This window comes from Leptonotus elevatus, chromosome 11 (assembly GCF_054856555.1).
Source record: "Leptonotus elevatus isolate MCC_2025b chromosome 11, RoL_Lele_1.0, whole genome shotgun sequence".
Lineage (NCBI taxonomy): Eukaryota > Metazoa > Chordata > Actinopteri > Syngnathiformes > Syngnathidae > Leptonotus > Leptonotus elevatus.
In genome coordinates, this window is record NC_141249.1 from 6,960,173 (window position 1) to 6,980,607 (window position 20,435).

The window sequence follows — 20,435 nt, forward strand, 5'->3', positions numbered from 1 at the left end:
CTGACACTCAACATCAGCCATTTCTAGTTGTGACTCCCAAATAAATCATCACCAAGCTAATAACCCCCCACCCCCCTTGCCTCCACCATGCATCTAAGGTCACTACAGACATTCAGCACAAGGCTGGCAAGGACAACTGCATTGCCAACTGCCTCTCTCTCAGGGCCGTTCACCTGAGGCTTGATTGCGTTGCCATGGCTGCTGACCAGGCCGCCGACTCTGACATTCAAGCCTACCGTTACAGACTGCGTCTGGAGGACATCACATTTGATGACGATAATGCCACACTCCTCTATGATGCGTCGGCCAACTGTGCCCAATGGTGCCTGTTCTCTGGCGGCACTGTGTTTTTGACACCACAGAGCTGCCGACTGTTACGGACCGTCCGTATTTTAGCAGTGAATGCTGCAGCATTACGGCCATAACATTGAATATTACGGTTACGGATATTTTTAAAAAACAAACGCTTGTAGCTCGAGTGCCGTAATGCGTCACTCACTGCTCATTCATGAGCAGTACAAGCTAGCAGACAAGTCTAACGTTAGCCGAAAGCTAACGTCTTGAGCTGAACCTCGATTGCTGATATTAATATCAGTGGAAAGGAATCATGGCAGTGACACTAAGCCTGTGTTCAGACTGCAGGATTCCAATCGGATTCCTCCTCAAATCAGATTTTCAGGGTTGACTGTCCACACTGTTTTTAGCAAGTGCCAAATCCGACCTGGCCCTGTTCAGACTGGGCCACATTATTGACCCATCTGACAGGCTGCTGTATCAACAACGTTGAACGGAGGCGTCGTCCAACCCGTGTGAGGAGCCAGACGGGCTTTCTTAGTCATTACTATAGTCATACTTGTTGAAATGTACAGTGTATCTAATTGCGAGTGATATTTGTGATCATTGTTACATATTTAAGTCCTTGACTTCACATTGGAAAAAAATGGCTAGTGGCACTAAAAAGTTTGGGGATTGCTGCCTTTGCTTAAAAAAAAAATGGTGTATGTGTGTGTAATAGGCATCGATTTATTCTTCGAAGCATTAATATTAATTTGCGTATTTATAATGCCTTGTGAGGTTAGTACACAGTCACTGCCATGAATGCAATTCTACTGATAATTTAGTACTAAACACATCAGTAAATAGATAAAACACAAAAGAAAAATTCAAACATGCAGAGTTAATGATTTGATGCTTTTGGACAAGGTACTGTATGTGACTTGTCCAAAATTTGTAGGACATTTGAGGAATTTGTCAAACACCAAATTGTACTACTACTCATTCAACTTTGGAGATTACACTGCATTTTGCATATTTATAATAATTTGTTAGTTCATTACTGCCTTTAACAGAGCTGAAATATGATCAAAAAATTCCCCAGTGTAGAAATTAATAAAGTAATAATTGTTGCAATAAATGCAACTAAATTGCTTGGATGTCACAGATAAAATACTGATGTGGCATTAGAGGGTTTGTGTTTTATTTATGGTTCATGCTGGCGATTAGATACATCTGGTCATAATTTGTGAAGATTAACAGCCTTGTTGGCAGTCAAGAAACTAGGTTTGAAGTGAAGGGGGTTTAATTTCCGTTAACTGACAGTAAAAGGATGATGGGTCCAATTAACCCCTCTGAAGTGCTTTTTCTGTGTGACTCTGCCACCAGATGTCTCCGAGTCACTCTGACAGCTACCATACAGACCACCATAATGGATTATTCAGTATTACGACGCCTCCATGGCAGCTCTGGCACAGTGCCTCACTAAGAAAACATGACCAGAAACGATTATGTGACATATTGAACTACTGTATGTTTGTAGATGTATTTACATAATTAAAAGATTGCATGAGATATTTGCAGGGCCATGGAGGTGGCCGTATATAAAGTATGTAATGTACTGCATACTGTACAGTTTGAGGTGTTGTAAAAACAATGATAGAGAGAGGAGAGCAAGACTGACCGAGAGATGGAGGGAGAGAGGAGAGGACAAGAGGGCATTACTTTCATTCGCTGCGTGGTAGCTTGACAAATGTTAGCATGAGCCTCTAAAGCACTATGACAACCGCCTGCTGAGAGCACAGTCTTGCTAATGTGTCCTGGCATGCCAGCCCCGTAATCACACATTTACATATGCAATGACCTACATTTGCATGTCAGATCGCACACTGTCCGGCATGATTAACAGTGGGCACCTCCCCGTGTGGAGTCGCCTTGGGTGGCAGCAGAGGCCGTGCGAGGGCGGAGGAGAGGGCTGGAGGGAGGGCGTCTTTTTTGGCAGCCGAGGGGCCAGGCTGCCAGGCAGGATTATGTCAGCCAGCAGCCCCGGCATTAGACACTTCATTAGAGCTAATCTGTTTAGCAGTGGGCAGTGTATGTAAACTTCACAGGCCATTTGCGGCACCTCTTCGCCCCCTGGCCTGGCCTTCAAAGGGCAGCCAAGCCGTAGCTGACTGACAGGCCGTCTCATCTGCCGCACATGGGTGTCACACAATCAAGGGCTCCCAGATGAAATAAGGGCCCGACAGAGACACTCACACATAAGGAGACGTCACAGAGGAATGACCCTGAATGACGTTGGGGTGACTGAAGGGAGCAAAGAGGAGGGGTCAGAAAAATGTAGGTAAAGCATTGCACAAACAAATTTTATCTGGATGAACAAAGGTAACTCAACTGCTAATAAAAATGGATGCTAAGACACAGAATAATTCATAATCAATGATGACCAAAGCCTCTTATCTAAATTTTACTGTTGTGCCATGTCAATCTTACTGGTGATGTGGACAAGGTAGTATGGGTGGTATTTGTGAGGGACAGGATATTGTGGGTAAAGGTGACATGAAACTGCCATGAGCTTCTCAGAAGAAGAGAGAGAGCGAGAGAGAGCGAGAGAGAGAGCGAGAAAAAACTCATCAGACGAAGTGTGATACAGGCTGACCAATAATGACGCCATTTCCAAACACAGCTGACAAGACACGGGGCAAGGCGGGAGAGGGGGGGTGGAGCAAGCAAGGGGAGACAAGCAGCAGAGGGGGAGAGGGTTTGATGTGACAGCTCGGCAGTGCCAACGGCTGCCAGAGAAAGGCCAACAGCAGCAGAGAGGACAGACAGGCGGACATCGACACTTCAAGTACATCAGCACCATGCTGCTTAATTTTGAAAGTACACTGGCCCACTGCCCAATTCACTAGAGTTGTGAACCCATTAAAACATTGCTTAGAATCTTTGCGAAATCCCAGTGGAGGGGGGGCGGTGCACTAACTCGTATAAAACAAGTCAAGACCAATGAAATCAGTTCAATCAGCCACCCTAATTGTACTGTATCAGAGCCCGAGACTGTGACCAGTATGCTCTGAAATGTAGCCAACTTTTCAGTGTGTGCATGCTCCCTCTGCAGTTTCACTGTAGAAGACGTGATTGAAAGTCGCCGTCTTTTTCACTCCTTAAGCCAGTGTCTCGTCCTCCTGCAGGCTCCCGTTGCAACGAGAGAGTGCCGTCTCCTTATATATATATATATAAGGGTGTGTTTGGAAATAAAACTTTGAGCATATTCTGCTCCATTCCGACCCTTTTCAAAACTGCCATTCGGTTATTCAGAGCGCCACAAACGTACAGGCACATTAGGCAGCAGAGATAGAAACACTTCAAGCATGAGCTGCTGATAGGATGCGTTCGGAGCTTGCATTGTGTTGACCGGAAGACATTCGTCTTTGCGCTACCACTGCTGCTTCAGTGGTGTAGAAGAAGTAGCAGCAGAAGAATAATGTCTTATTGAAGTCGTAATTTGTTCCCGTCTTGTGTTAAATAAACTATAGAAGATCAGAGGCTCATTTTCCGTTTTTCAATTTCTGAAGTTCACTCAAAAGATGGGAGATAACTTGTTCCCGTTCAACGGTGAAAGCAACACGGCCTTCTTACCAGAATGTACGGAACGGAACGCATGTAAAATCTTGAAAACTCTCTGAAGTTTGTCACTAAAATAAATGTGCGTACCCACTGATCCAACAACCAAAGCAAAGCACCTTCATAAATTCATAAGCAGAACTGAACATTTTGAAATGATAAGTCATGATAAATGGACCTAACGTAAAAAAAAGTGGAAATAACAAAAATATTTGTGGATCCAAAAAGCCTCTTCTTTTCAAAGCCCATTCATTCATTACCTTTGATGTGTAAGTCGCCGGGTAACATAGCCCGTAACATAGGTACGATGGTTAGCCGGGCTGCTAGAGCGCGCTGAGATACATCTGTGATTATTACACATTATGCTACTAAAATGCCAATAGATGATCAGAGGCCAGTATTTTGGGGTTATGAACTCCAGCATAGCAACAGTTGCTATGTTAGATTTCATGTGGATCATTTATGGAAAATCTTGTGGATTCTTAACCTAATCTAATGACAATAGCAAATGGTAATCTTCAGTTTTGTATCTTACTGATACCCATATGTTAGATACCCCGCGTAGATATCTACAGCAATGGCAAGTTAATGAGCGGCTGTTCTGCTGTATCGTGAGATATTTACTGACTTCTTTGTTGAGTATTTTATACAGATTTCCAAACACTTCACAAATGCCACTTTTCCATTAGCCACAAACGGTAAGGAACCACACTACACTGTGCGGCCCGGTACGACATCACACGGCCTCCATTGCTTTCCATTACAACAGGCGTGTGGCAGGATGGGGGCAGCATCAATTGAACTGTTCAAGCATGTGGGGTTCTTCTGCCAAAACATTTCTCGAGTGGCAAGTCTCGGCCACTGTTTTTGCGGGGATACGCAATATGAATTGCCATAGCGTGATGTAGCAACGTCACAAAGTACAGCCCACCCAATAGCTCATGAGCTTTTACTTATAGACGAAAAAGCTATTTCCGGGTTTAAACCTGGAAATTGGCGCCCTCCAACCAGCCACTGTCAAGACAAAAATACAATATATACAGTACAAACATTTTGCATTTTACAACACTGACCATAAATGATACAGTGCAGTGGTACCTCGGAGTTTGAACATATGAACAGATGACAGTGACGACATGGCCCCGCATTGCCCCTCGCCAGCAGGCGCTTCAGAACCACCACCGAGATGGTTCTGAAAAGCGGTTCCATTGTAACCACTCGTCCCGAAAAAGTCGAATGGAAAGGCGAACATCCGGGGCAATAAAATATAATTTTGGTGTTTTTGGTGTCTATTTCAGTGGTTCTCAACCCCGGTCCTCAAGTAACCCTATTCAGCCTGTTTTCCATGTCTCCCTCGGCTAACACAGCTGAGGATCGTTATCAGGCTTCATGCAGAGCTTGCTGATTAGCCGATCGTTTGAAACACCTGTGTTGGCTGTTGGAGATATGGAAAATAGGCTGGATAAGGGTACTTGAGGACCGGGGTTGAGAACAACTGCTCTATTTAAAAAACAACAACAACAATAACAACAATGCATAAAGTGAGTTGCAATTAATGTGCATGTGGACTCCAAACAGACAGTGAGGACTACAGGAAGAGACAGTGACTGGCAGGCAGAAGGGCTCACACCCACTCTCAGCCATCACTAGCCCCCTTGAGCACGGCACCATGCAATATTCATCCTCAGCAAGCGAGCAAACCAGGCACCAAAACGCCAGGATCCAACCCATAGGCGTATCTTGTTCGCCTACCAATCATCCTCACGCTTACAGAGAGACCTGTGTCTGTCAAACCGTGCAGCGACGATCAAAATCATATTGGAAAAAGGGTGTGGTGGTGGAGGGGGGGTTCCTCAACCTCACTACTCATATAAAGGCAAAGGCTTTATTAAAAATGCACATCTTACCCGCTCATCTCGTTTACCTTATGCATATGCATCACACCTCCAGGACCCAGAAAAACTACTATATATTGCAAGCAATACTGAATTTCCTTCATTGCATATACGATTCAGATTTCTTCAGGAGGATGGTACCCCCTCCCTGTACTGTAAAGTAACTTGAACCTTGGGAAGCGCAAACAGATACATGACTTGTTGAAGTACATGAGTCTAGAGGCAGGTTGAACAACAATCTAATTTACTATCTTTAACTCCCACCAAATGTGAAATCAGTTAAGATGGCAACATTGAAAACAGCCGAAAATTAGCACAAAGTGCAGGACTGGAATTAACACCCAGGAAAATCACTCAAAATAGCTTGAAAACCAGTGAGAAAAAAATCATTAAGCCTGAAAAAGAACATATAATCAACAACTGGGGGATCCGCAGATGATCTAGTGTTTGTGTGTATGGGGGGTTGCTTCAAGTCAAATTAAGAGAGCTTTTATCTGAGTTTCTTATGTGGGCAACCCAATTATCCTTAATTTTGCAATTAGAAAACTTAGAATAAATTGACTCCCTTGGCAATTCCAGCATTACTGCTGTAATGCCCTTGCATACACAAGGAAAACAACAGCCAGGGTCTATTTTTAGTGCTGTTTCTTTTGGGGGGAAAATCCACATTTACTCTGGGGCATGTGGATGAACATCCTTGTTTAAAGTCTATTCAATAGTTATGGAGGCAAAAACATCCTTCTGGAAAGAAATCAATAGAGAGCTGATGTTGAAGGACGGCTGTAAAATCTAACAGCGACCTGCAATGAGCAAACCACAGTTTATCGAACCAAGAAAGACATGCAGGAGGCCCGGGTCCGCCAGCCTCAAGAGTTCTCATCAATAGAAACAACCCTGCATTCATCCACCGCTGCCTGTCTCATACAATTGCTCCCACAATCTGAAGGTTGATTGAAAGAAAGGATTGCGTCTGTCTCAGGAATCTATACCTGTGGTTGAAACACTGGCACGGCTGCTTGCTGTCCTTGCGGCTGAGTGTCCATGTCCATGGTGTCAAGGCCTTGAATCTGTTTCCCCACGTCTGAGGACAAAAACACAAAATAGAAAATTCTAGTTGGCCAATACAACAACAGCATGGGATGAAGAAGCGCTCGGGAGTTAATCAGTTCATCACTGGATCATTTTTCACAGCAAAAAAAAAAAAGCACTCTTGAATCAACGTGTTTGCAGTGCTGGAATTAAGCAACTAACAGTGCAGCGGGTGTGCGGTTTCAACAGAATTGGATCCGGTGTCATGCCTGTGAATCTGACACTCCCTGTGTGGAGCCCTCTCACATTGCACCCCGCAGAGCTAAAGCATGCACCCGTGTTCTGGAAACAGAGATAACGACACTACATCACTACATCAACTTGGCTTTCCTCCAAGCATCCTTTCATGGGAATTACCAACAGTTAAGCAGCTTCACATCTTTTTATTTTTTCTAAGAAAATAGGTCACAGAGGTGAATGCACTGGATATGAGTGTATGCAATGGTGCTGCATAATTGCATGTTCTGGCACACAGCCTAAGCTGACATTATTTTCGAAAGATGGTCCGCTACAAGTTGGTGGTCTCAATAGCATAAACATTCTTTCACAGATGCACATATAAAATGTTACCTAAATTAATTCTGAGAAAACGTAGGAAAAAGTAGGTTCAGACACACAGTTGTAGTATGATTCCAGTGTGTCCCCAGACACATCTACGTGGTAAGTGCTCACACTTCCACGGATGCTCAAGGGTCAATTCCAGTAAGTAAGTATGGGTATGAGAAATCATCAAAACTTAAGGCTGGATTAACACAGCATCCAGTATACCCACTAAAAATCTAAACTCCATCTAAAGAAAAATAATTTGAAGGGGGGGTTAGCCTGGGCAAACTAAATAGACTAGTTATTGTTGTTGCTTATTTGTAAAATAATACCCGATTAAATATTTATTTTACCTGGTTAATGTGATTTTTGCTCCTGAATCTGAGCATACAGCACCAGGGCTGCAGATGCCACCCTCATTTTCATACACAATTTTAAGTTATCAGTGAATTGTGAGCAGTGTTTGTTTAATGCTAGGTTCACACCAAACGCGCAGGGTGAGCGTTCCGCTTTACTTACTCGCTAGCGTTTCACCGCTGGAGGTGTACCTGACGCAGACGCTTCCTTCGCGCACATGAAGCGGGGGAGTTATGTCGCTTAGTGGACAACTACTGTACAGTATTTCAGCGGGTCGAGAAAGAGAGCTCAGCCGAGTACTTCCACTTCTTCCCGGGGACTACAGCCAAGGCACTATTTTCTGCTGCAGCGCCTTTCTTTGATGTACTGTACGTGTCTCTCAAGCACTTTTACTTTTTTGGTGGGAATCAGGTGGTTGTGCTAAACAGCTTTGGCTAATGCTAAACACGATTGCTACGTTGGTACAGTCCAAGAGCTCTAAACAAGTAAATACACTTACCAGGTACTGTATGCTAACTCCCTTACTCACCATTTTATCCCGGATAGCCGTGTTGTAGCGTTTCAAATGACTACAGACAGGAAGCTGCGTGTGATGTAGTCTGTACCCGAAGCTGATTGGCTACCGCGAGGCGCCGTGCGAAGAAAGTTAAATTATTTTAACTTTGGCAAATATGCGAAATGTACAGATTTTCATCTGACCGCGCGAACTACATTGACTACAATCCAATCGCACCGCTAGAAACTCTCTCCCCGCATTTGGTGTGAACGTAGCATTTTATTTTCTTGGATTTATCCATGGTTTGCCTGGCGGGGGTCAGATAGCTCTCCATGAATCTTGGTGCCAATAGGCAGTTGTGAAACTTGTGATGCATATTTTAAGCAACAACAACAAACTCTAAACATTTTAAGTGTACAAGAACAAAATAATCGCCAAATTTAGAATTGCATTAGAAAAACGAACAAAGACATTTAAATGAAGTACTCATGTATTTTCCAACGTCAGGCAGAGCCACAGCAGAAGGATGCAAGAGCCACATTGCAGGCTGTTTACCTAGATCATTTACTGCACATTTCTTCTGCCAATGTAGACAAGATCACTTGAACATGTTTAATTGGATTTGACATGATAAATTGAAATTGCAGTCAAGAGAGCAATCTATTTAATATCCAAGTAATTAACTCTTTGACTGCCATAAACGTTATAAAACGTTTAGCATAAACCTAGGGAAGGGCGCCGAGGACGTTAAAAGACGTCCCCTATGTTTTTTTTGTTTTTTTTTCAAAAACGGGTGCAGGAAAGCCTTGGGCAGCTGTGCTGAAAGTATCAGGCAGATCTGATTAGTCAAAGACTCGTTTTGGCCCCTAGAGGGCAGCGATGACTCTCTTTGCACAAGGTTGGATGGGCCGCCCACCGTGGGCGTCAGTAGAAGACGTGAGGCGGAGCTAGAGTGTTGAGGAGACAATGGCTGATCCAAGCCACAATGGCTTGACCAAGCAACCGGTTACAAGCAGCTCACGCTTGAGCATTTTTTTCAAAGACGGAAAGCATCAATCAATACTAAAAAGCGCATTGATGTCAACGATGATGATGACAACGAGCTCTACGCCAAAGTTGGAAGCTTTGGCGTGACTGTTATGAACACGTAGTAAGCCTCACCGGTAAGCGCGGCTAGCGCGGCTAGCGCTGCTAAGGCCGGAAAACGCGCACAATAGCCGGCCGGGTACTTCTACACAATCGGACATTCGATCGGGCGATGGAGAGTTGCCATCGACCAATGCAGATTGATGATGATGATGATGAGGACTCCGAGCTCTACGCCAAAGTTGGAAGCTTTGGCGTGACTGTTATGAACACGTAGTAAGCCTCACCGGCTTAGCGCGGCTAGCGCTGCTAAGGCCGGAAAACGCGGAGCTGCACAAGCGGACATTCGATCGGACAATGAAGAGTACCCCGAGTCCAATGCATATTCATCGGAGGAGCGGGTACAGTCTGATCACGGAGAAGACACTGTTTCTGGACTACGATGCCACCATGAATGGAGTGGATAAAATGGATCAGAACATCTCCTACCACCCGGTATAGCAACTGAAGGACACGGGGAAGCGAGACGTAACGAAACCGTAACGTAACCGTAGCATGATCCTGATATTAGACTTGATGACACACTGCAGTATATACTTGCTATTCCCCGGAAAAAAACGGCCGGCAAGAAAGTGGCGCACGCGAAGAGGCAATCTGTTGTGCAAATGCTGTTGCGTCTCTTTGCACGCAGGAGAGTGTTACAAAAAGAAAAACTGTCGTTGAAACATCCACATATTTGTAAATAGCACCACAGTTGCACACATTTGTAAATAGTTTGCCAAATTGTTGTCAAATTGTTACACTGTTGAATGTAAATAAACGTATTTTGCTATCAAAAAACACTTTTTCATTCTTGGTGGTAGTGTTTTATAGAAGTAAAGCACTATTTAGGTGTTTGTGGCATCATTCATGGACAAAAAGAAGTGTCAAATTCACTAGAATGCATGAAATAATATCGTTTCACTAAAAGCTTGATTTCTCCGTATTTTGGTCCAACACAGGCGAAATTGGGTCAAACTAACCATTTTCTATTGTTGATTACTAAAGAACGGAATAAGGTAGAAACAAACTCTTTTTTTCTGATGAAAGATGAAAGTCCAATCTTTCATTTGGTAGTACGTGTGTTTCCATAGTCCAAACAGAACATTTTCTGTGGACCTTGAAAATCAGTCAAAATGCTTAAATCGGCTGGCACTGGCGGCATCCCTTTTCTGAAAACGTCTGGCAGTCAAAGAGTTAACAGACACTCCCAAACAGACACAAAAAACAACATATTAAAAAAAAACTAAAATATTACTGGTATGTTACAAAGATTTACATAATGTATTCTTAATGTTAAATTGATGGTTGGACTGGGGTGTTATGTCAATGTTATGAAAGGAAAAAAATGCTGATTTTTAAGATGATGAAGCATATAGCAATTGCTCACCCAGTGGCCTTGCTGCCTACCATTTGACTCTTCGCACTTCAGATGTGTGCTTTGCCAGATTGAAGCTGGCACCATTACTCCTCTCTTGAAAGCTCTTGTGTTCCTGCCTGCCTTTGTGTCAAAATAACCAGAGGGCTTTGAGCCTCACGTCCCACAGTAAGATCAATTAAGTCTGTCATGTTGAATTATTATATTGCCCAAAACAGCACAATTAATTAAGGAAGTTACCAATCAAGGAGGTAAAAGCATTTTTGAGTAATGTGCAACTAATCCAAGGCTAAACATTATTTTTTTTTAATCGAAAGACCTCACATTTCCAAGAACATGGCAGCATGGTTGGTTACTCTGATAGTTTTGGCCACTCAATATATCCACTCTGATTTGATGGTCACTGCAATGGCAGTAAAATCATGAGGTACCAGTCTGCCAGCAATCATGTCATGTGGAAAACATAAGTGCAGCGGCTACAGTAGTGGGGTAGCAACGGCCATAAGCACAAACCTCTATTATTTACGCAAGTATGACTGGTCACAGGCCTGGTTGGAGACAATTTAGGATTGGAAAACCAGCAATAAATGAACACAAAATACACTTGTGCTTGTTATGTGAAATAGTAGATTTTGAACATTGCAGATTGTGTTATTTATAATGGCTTTTATCTTAATTATTGTGTTTAATAAATTTAAATGTTCACATTAGGCCAGTTACAACATTGTCATTATTTCTATTAAATGGAGGTCAAATTTCACTACTAGACAGCACCCAGGAAAGTTATTTCTGTTATTTGTAGTTATGTGTATTTCTGACCCATGTATGCTGCGAATCGCGACAATAAAAATGTAAACTTAAATATAGCTTTGAAAACCCACAACTGACTGGAGGAAAATGAAAAGTGTAGTTCACTACTAGCTGTCAAATTTGACACTCAATACAGCAGCAGTTTGTGGGTAGTTTTGGAGCATGTGTTTTCAGATGCTGCACAGAATTGTCCCCAGATAACTTGGGCATGCTCCGGTTTGTCAATAAGAATCAGTGGGCTGGATTTTCCTCATTTTGTTACAAGCGTCAGGAAAATGTTTCATTGTTAGAATAATGACTGGAATTGAACTTATTCTTATACTAAAAAAATAAATGAAATTAAAAATAAATGAGGGAAAACTGAATTTTACAACAAAAAAAATCCATCCTTAGCTCGGATCAATAGAATTTCGAATTGTATATTTCTGTATAACAATAATGTCACATTTGCAACATACTAAAGCATGCTCATTTGCAATTAATTGAATGCAAACATCACACAGTTATAGAGCGTTTATTATACATTGTAGTTAATTTTGAAAACTGTTAAGACTGACTTCAGGATGGTCCAGGTCCCTGTAACCCACTAGAACCACCCCTGCAATGAGCGGATCTCAATATTGAACCAAAAAAAAGTGAAATCTGTAGTAAAATTAAAATTTTTAAGAGAGTTAACTTGAGTTTCATCAATGTGATATGTTCACTAATCGGACCTGGGCATGGAAAAGAAGTGGGGCAAACCATTTTTGCTCCTGAATTATCTTTATTAACCATTTAGAGACACTTTGTTGGTGTTACTAATTTAGTTATACTGTAAATAGTTTCTTTACATGTCTGTACATCAAGAAAAGCCTTCCGTTTTTAACTGGAGGACAACAAATTCCTTCAAATATATGGCCTAAAGATTATTGGTTCTTGTACTGTACTTTCGACACTGAGAGGCGCTGCTCCAATAAGGCAGGAGAAACATGAAATATACAAGCAGGTAATATGATGCCGTGGGAAAAACATTTTTACTAACGTCAAGAATAGGTGTGACGGTTTAATATTCAAGAATGTTAATGTAATTATTAAAACAATGATGTTGCAGTTAACCACGAGCATGCTAGCTTAACTAAATTTTAAATTAAAGACACATTTTATATTACATATATATATATTACATATATATATATTACAGGGCATTACACTTGACAAAATTCCCCTTGTAAACCAGATACATCTACATTTGTTTTTGAGGTGTTGGTAAACTTACACTTAAGGTTCTATGAAAAGGCACATCAACTGAAGCAGCTGCAAGACTGAGTAGGGTAAGGCAAACGCGAACGAGGAACAGCAGAAACAGAGTGGAACGAAGTAGGACACAAACAGGAGAACGGCATAAATGTTCGTGGTCCTATGAGCGTCTGTGGAACTGTGCACCACAGAAGTTGGCGCTGGCATTTCTCAGTCCCTCTCGTGTATTATTCATTTAAAATAGGGGAAGAAAAACAAAGAGAGGCGGTCAATTATAAAAAGGTGAATCAAAGCAGCCTGACAGAGGGGCATGGATGAAACAAGGCGTACAACAAGTTCCTTGAAATAAAAATAAAAAAGAGTGCTAAATCAGCTCTCGATTCGAGAACATAAAAATACAAACAGAAATTGATGATCTTGTGGCTAAGAAAGAGTGAAGTGAGAAGCATGAGAAACAGGGTGAGGAGTGGGGTTGGGCTGCATGGTTAAAGAAGGAGAGCGGAAACATATAAAGTGACACTATCCGGCCCGGCTTTGGGATGCAAAGGAATCAAAGGCACCTTTGAGGAACCAGAAGACGACAGTGAAAGGCCTAGAAGAGTGTCCATGATTACAAGAAGTGGAGAAACCTTTGAGTTTGTGTTCATGAAAGCCAACCCCAGGCCTCGAATGAATCCGCTGCCTTACTAACACTGATGATACAGAAAAAGAGGAAGCCATCCACTAATGATGGAGGGGTTCAGATACTACAAAAACAGCATACTCTCCAATTCATTTTAATCACTACGCAAAATCATTAGCCCAAATGTGCGAACACTCATCTAACATTGGACCATTAAATGAGCAGGGAGGAGAGTAGGAGAACACCAATTACACCTCGGCATGTCAGCCATTCTTTAGTCTTTGAGGAAGCCCAAGCTCAGTGGAATACAAAATGAAGAGGAAACTTTGTTTCTTCATCCATAACAAAAGAAAATATGACGAAATATGAGAAATTCACTTTGCAAAGCCAGCTAAACACACTTTTAGACGCTTCCAGTATGTCTTCCAAATCCTGCCAAGTAAGCAAGAAAAGATCAGGGAGCTGATTACATTTTTGCTTATTTTTCAGCTTATGCGATCAAACATAAGAACTAAACAGCAACACTGACATTAAACAGATGAAATTATTCAAAAGTTGGATTATATGAATTAATAGCTAGGTCTTGTAAATGCAATGCTGGATTTGTTTGCATAACTCAGACCTTCACTTGATCGCTGTTGGGGGCAGCACAGCAAATTGATCAAAAAGGGAATCAAGACAAAGAAAACCACTGAGGTCCTTAGGGAAACTACAAGGCCAGAGATCCATAATGCTGCTTGCCACCTACTATTTATATGCCTCCTTTACATTTTTCACTTTTATAGGCTAATGATTATTTTACTGCAGAAATAAACAGCACAGCACAAAAAGCCTGGGCTTCATGTGAGGCCTGAATTGATTTATTTCTCAACCATCCAAACAAAACTAGCACAGGTCTGTGCCTTGGAGTGTGTATAGTTCACTAAGCGCATCCTCAAAAATACACATCTAGACTGTAATCTGACCTTCAATGAGCCAGTGGCATCCTTAATACATACTCTCATGTCCATGAGTCTCTAGCCATGAGCACACCTGCACTTTTGTATTCTCTTCAATCTCCTCCTTTCTGGATAGGATTTCTACTATTAAAAAAAAAAAAAAAAAAAAACTCAAGCACATGCAGGTGTCAGCCTCTCACGTCACTTTCTTCCTCCGTACATCCCCTTCATGTTCCTGTGTGCTCTGTTGGTCCTGCATGTTGCATACACGAGCTGGCACGTGGCTAAAATCCCAGGCCACCTCTCTACTCTATTGTCCTGCCCACTCTACAGCAGCAGTGACAACACTCGCTTGGTGAGGAGCTCTTTGTTGCCTGTCTATCAATTCAGCAGGTGCCTTACAGTGAAAAGCTGGAGTCGGCCAGCCAGCTTCCTTCGTGCTAAGTACCGTTTGATGTGCTCATTTCAGAAGCAGGGGGGTGGCAGCCAAGGAGGATGCTAATAATCAGACCAAAAAAAACACATTACATTCAGGCTTGAAAAAGATAAACTCCAATTTCAATGATAAAAGAAATGTGACCAACAGGCACAAAACCAGATGAATGCAGCTTGGCAGTACAATACCTACCCCTTTCTAAGGTGAAAACCATTCATACTGTCAATCAATGAGAATAAACAAGGTCTGACGACAGTTTGACAACGCAATTAAAAACACAGACACGACACACGTCGTGGACAAAATGTGGAAAAACAGCTCAATTTAAGACGTCTAATGATCTGATATGTAAAGGAGTGAAAGCACTCATTCAGGATGAGGTAACCTTGGGGATTTGGACAAACCCCCCAAAAAGATTTGGACCCTATCGTCCAATTGCGGAAATGCATGTTGATTGTTTTGTATTCGGCTCACATTGCTCAGTGTGACAGAAATGCCCAATAATATATGGGCAGTGCCAGTCTCAAGAAGAAGTAAAAAAAGACCATCGGAAAATGTTAACTTAAACTTAAAGGTGCATTGTGCCGTTTAAAAAGGTAATATTAAAGCTTTTTCTACATCATGGATGCTCCACCAATCCCCATATGAGTACGAAGAGCCCTGACTGTTTTACTCTGACTGTATCTATCAGCTTTTATCTTCCTTTTATAGTAGAGCTTGCGGACGAAAAAATATCGATATCGCGATATTGGCCCATGCAATATGCATATCGCAAAGACATGCAATAAGTTGCATATGGAATTTTAGGCTTTTATCTGAATTTGACCAGTCAGCCGCTAACTGACATGTGCACTGCCATCCAACAGTTAATAGTTAGTAAATACAATTAATTAACTAAGAATATATTGTGTGCTTATTTTGCTGCACAAACATTTTTCATTCTTTCATTAGAAAATCAAAATGTCATTTTTTTTTAGGTACATGTTAAATATCACAATAATATCGTTATCGCTATATTCAGAGACTATATCGCGTATCACATGATTTTCCAATATCGTGCAGCCCTATGTGGCGTGCACTTAAGATCGTGCACGTACTCGCACGCGCACCATGAACAAGCCTGACACAGATGCTGCAGCTACTTTTTGGGCCAGAGGCAGCAGTCTCGAGTAAAAAAGTGACGAACTGCACAAAAATCCTTTAAGGCTGCAAAATCTTCTTCGCTAAACGTTCTCTAAATGTTTTTTTTCTGGTCGTCTTGTCTTGTTTTGAATATGTTCAAAATACAAATAAAAAATAGAAAAACATGAAAACTGTTGGCGTTTAGAGAACCTTTAGCAAGCATTGCAAACTTAAACAAACCTTATCATCCCTGACGGGAAATCAACATTCGCTAGCTTCGCAAACGTTCGCCTCTCAGTAGGATACAGGCTGTACTGATTTATTTATGTGATGAATACCAATATTTTGATTTTCACAACGGGGGGGTCACTGTAGGTTGTCAAACAAGAGACTTGCCACAAGATGAAATTAAAACCAACATAACCCCCACATCAATTTACTATTGAAAACAAATCCTGAAATCTTAAGAAAGCCTACCACTTATTTTCTCTATATTTATATACACATCTGTGTAAATATCCCAGGGCATCTGGCTGCCTTAGTGCCGAGAGGCAACAACTCATGGTATTCACAATGCAAAGCAGGGCATCGCACAGAATTTGCAGGGCTCCAGGACCAATAAAGGCTTTGTTTGTTAGCCATGTCACTGAATGACCACCGAATTAGCTTAATCACCTCTGGCACCAGGATATTCAATGTGACATTCTCTACCACAGGGCTGGGCTTCTGTTTGCCTGCGAGAGACCAAGAGAGCTTCTAGGGAAAACGGGATAACATTGCAACAAAAGGTGGAAAAATTGAAAACAAAAGAAAATGTGGAACGTCAAAACGTTTTTGGTTCTGGTGAGGAAGTTTGTTTTGTTTTTCCTGCCCCCCATACACATACATAATCTGGAAATCATTTTCAGGGGTCCTAAAAAAAAAAGCTAATTATGACTTGATGACTTCTGACATTATGTAGTTGTTGATATTGAATCAATTATAAATAGTTCACCTTTAAACAATGTGATTCTTTAAATGGTAAGAAATGAGAACATTTTAGCGTTGACATCGTAGTTTGTGCCAGTGATGCCGAATTTAAAGAGGACAATTAAAAGTGCATGAAACAGGGTTGTATGTTATACATTTGGGATTTAAATGTGTTCTTTTTTTAAGCAAAGGGTGAAAAGTAAAAACTCAAAATTTTATTTTAGAAACAAACAAATGCAAATACCTGTGAGCACAACAAAATGCATAACACCAGACATTCCTCGGGCACACATCTTTCTTAGCCTGAATTCATCACCCAGCATACCAGCCGAATATATATGAAAGTATATGCAGAGTAAACGATCAGAGAATAATACTACCCCTAAGGGGTTGCACTTTTCTCCATTGTCACCCTTCTTCCCTCTCTTCTCTCTTCACTTTGTGGCTGCAGGGATTTCCCTTTCAGAACAGGAAAAATGTCAGACCTGTTCCGCCATTCGTCACAAGCGAGGGTGGACCAGATCTTCACAAATCCGTTTTTTTTTCTAGTTTGTGACTAAAATAAACTATAAACTTCGTTTTCTTGCAAATACTCATTCTAAATTCGATGTATGCAACACATTCCTGGAATAGTAGCACGTTTTCCACTTTGTTGTATGTATCACCTATTTTTTTTCCTTTTACCAACACTCAAGTGTTTAGGAACTGAGAACAATAATTGTTTAACCGTCAGTGGTGGAATTCGTTCCCATTTTTGACAGTTGCTAAACAGTCTGGGATGTAAAAATTAAACTACTGTTTAAAAAGTAGGAAGTTGTCACTTTAAATGGATAAAAAAAAGAAGATATGCATATTTTCAAGGTGCATGGAGCAACCAAGGTTGCAAACAACAATCATCTCAAACCTTATCTCAATTGCCAGTAAAGCTTTTTAGCACTGACAAATAATTGTTGACAAATTTCCAATAGAGCTACTTAGCGCTACAGAAAAGCACAAAGTGGAGGAAAGACAGAATAGAAAGCTACAAAACAACAGAGGATGAAAGCAGCTGAACCAGAGATCCTGCCTCCTTCAGACATTATAATATTAATATTAATGAGACTTCCTGTCGCCCCCCCCTCCCCAACCGTTCTTCCCCTCAGTTGATTTGAACATGAAAAACCTAAAAAGCGAAAATTCCAGGAGTTGCGTATCACAGTTTGACCCTGCAGCCACGCAGCACACACAAACCATGACAGACTCTCTGTTCAAAGCAGGCAGGAGCTGCTTTCATCAGGGAATCCTGGTGTTTTTCCTTACAGTGTGACACCACCAGCCCATGCCATCTGCCTTTTTCTCAAATCAGATTTTCAAGATGAGTCCAACTCGTGTGTTGTTTTTCGATGGGCTTCAGAATTGAGGCCCAGCATTGCACAGACTTATGCTGCCATGCCGCTTGCTTACTGCTGTTGACAACCAAGCCCCGCACTGTGTTGCAATGTTAAATATTCACTGTTAAACTGTCAAGCTAGAACCAGTTGGGCGCCCAGCCAGGCATTCACTCTAGAGTAGCTGTGGATTCTCCAAACCAAAAGTATTGCTTCTAAATCCATTCAGCATATTCCCATCTCCCCCTACACACCCACTTCCTGGAGTAGCACTTCATTAAAATCATTCTCCTCTCCTCTTAACTTGCACTTTTCTTTATCCAAAACACCAAGTACACACACTCAGAAGCAAGCAAATTAACACACACACATACACTGTTTTCACCTCTGCTCTACATCTGAGCACGCTGCTGCCGCCTCCCTATGCCTGCCTTCAGATGTAAAATATTTTTATTCTGTGCCCCAATACCACACGAGCAAAGGCCTCTCATCCTTGGCTTGGCAGGACTTCTGACAGACAGCCGGCAGCGCCATACAAGCCTAACCCCTGCTGCTGCAGCTTCCTGCTGCTCAGAGGGAGTCAGGCTGCCTGCCTCCCATTGACTGAGGGCCAGGCTGGGCAAGGGAGGAGGAGGCCAGTGGTGGCCACGGGTAGCAAAGACCCCCAAGGAGAAGAAGGCTGAGACTGGGCAGGACGGACAGAGCGTTAAAAAACAAAAACAAAAAACATACGACTACAGACGTGGGAAAGGTTGAAAAAGAAAGAAAGCAGGGAGTAAGGGAGATAGAGAAATAGAGAGAGAGAGAGAGAGAGAGAGAGAGAGAGAGAGAGAGAGAGAGAGAGAGAGAGAGAGAGAGAAAGAGAGAGAGAGAGAGAGATGGGATTTGCTCAAATCTATAAGTGAATTTATATAATTTATGTGCACCATCGAGTCTGTGCTGAGACATCATCTGTGGATTTTGTGAACCGATCCATCCTCAAAAGTAGAAAAAAAAAATGATGAACAGCGGCTTGACATTATGGCAAAAGCTTTGAATTGCTTGTATACAAATCTTGGTGCCTGGCCACTAGGGGTGCACGTTATAGACGGTATATTCAATAAAAGATCGGTAATTTGATTGAAGGTAGAGAATTGGACCCTACCGACCAATCGAAGTAATGCATGTTGATTATGTCTTTGCATCCCCTCTGTGCGCACTGCTCGCTATGACAGAAATACCCAAATTGCACGACCGCATCATCTCACTGTTTTCCGTTGGTCATATCAGGGAATGCTTGTTGCACACTACTTTGCAAAGCAAAACTGGCTAAACATAAAAACATGATGTGAATGCAAAAGTTCGATTTACATCCGATGTCTACAATCTACATAGCATACGTGATAATATATATTATAATCTTCTATCTTACGGTAACGCTATTTTCAACAGATACCCATAAACCAATAAATTAGAAAGTGCCGAGGTCGATAACCGAGGTAAGCCAATAATTGTTTGCAGAATTAACTTGAATATATATATATATATATATATATATATATATATATATATATATATATATACACACACACTTTTGAGTCCTACTATAAGTCTAACATGCACAAATACATTGAAACATTGTGTAAAGCACCATGAAGCTGAATTTTATTGATATCTCTGCTTCAAAGGCAACCAGTAACTCATTTTGAGTTTGCCAAAACAAAAAGTCATGTTCTAAAAATGCAACAAAAAACTGTGAGGGTAACATTTTGGGGAGACACAGTGAAGAAGGCCTACGCTGGCGACTGACATGTCGCCTGATGCATCTTCTGTGAACACGAGGTCGTGCGCATTATGACGTCACAAATATGCAACACTACCATGGGAGAGGGAAGGGGTTGAGGAATTGGGCACAACTTAAGCCTCAACCACAACAGATGGACCAACGTGGCATGTCTATAATTATCGGCGGATTTCTTTATTATCTGGTTCATCTGTATATGTCGAATTGGTCGATAATTGCGGATACTTATCGGCCACTGATATTATCGTGCATCCCTACTTATCATCGCCTCCATAGGCGCAAAATAAGCTACACTTCTCTATGTAGTGTTATTACAAAGATGAAGGGAAGACAAGGACAAAGCTATGCTAATTGCTTAGCTAGCGAAATGCA

At 41.7% G+C, this 20,435-nt stretch overlaps 1 protein-coding gene across 1 annotated transcript in view; it reads right to left on the reverse strand.

Annotated features, from left to right (window-relative positions):
• The window catches only part of nek7 (NIMA-related kinase 7), a 70,926-nt gene that overhangs the window by 35,466 nt on the left and 15,025 nt on the right, over nucleotides 1-20,435 (reverse strand). The window contains exon 2 of the mRNA XM_086089875.1: nucleotides 6,782-6,873. Within this exon, the coding sequence (XP_085946001.1) occupies nucleotides 6,782-6,841 (60 nt within the window). The 5' untranslated portion in view covers nucleotides 6,842-6,873. The remainder of the gene's footprint in view (nucleotides 1-6,781; nucleotides 6,874-20,435) is intronic.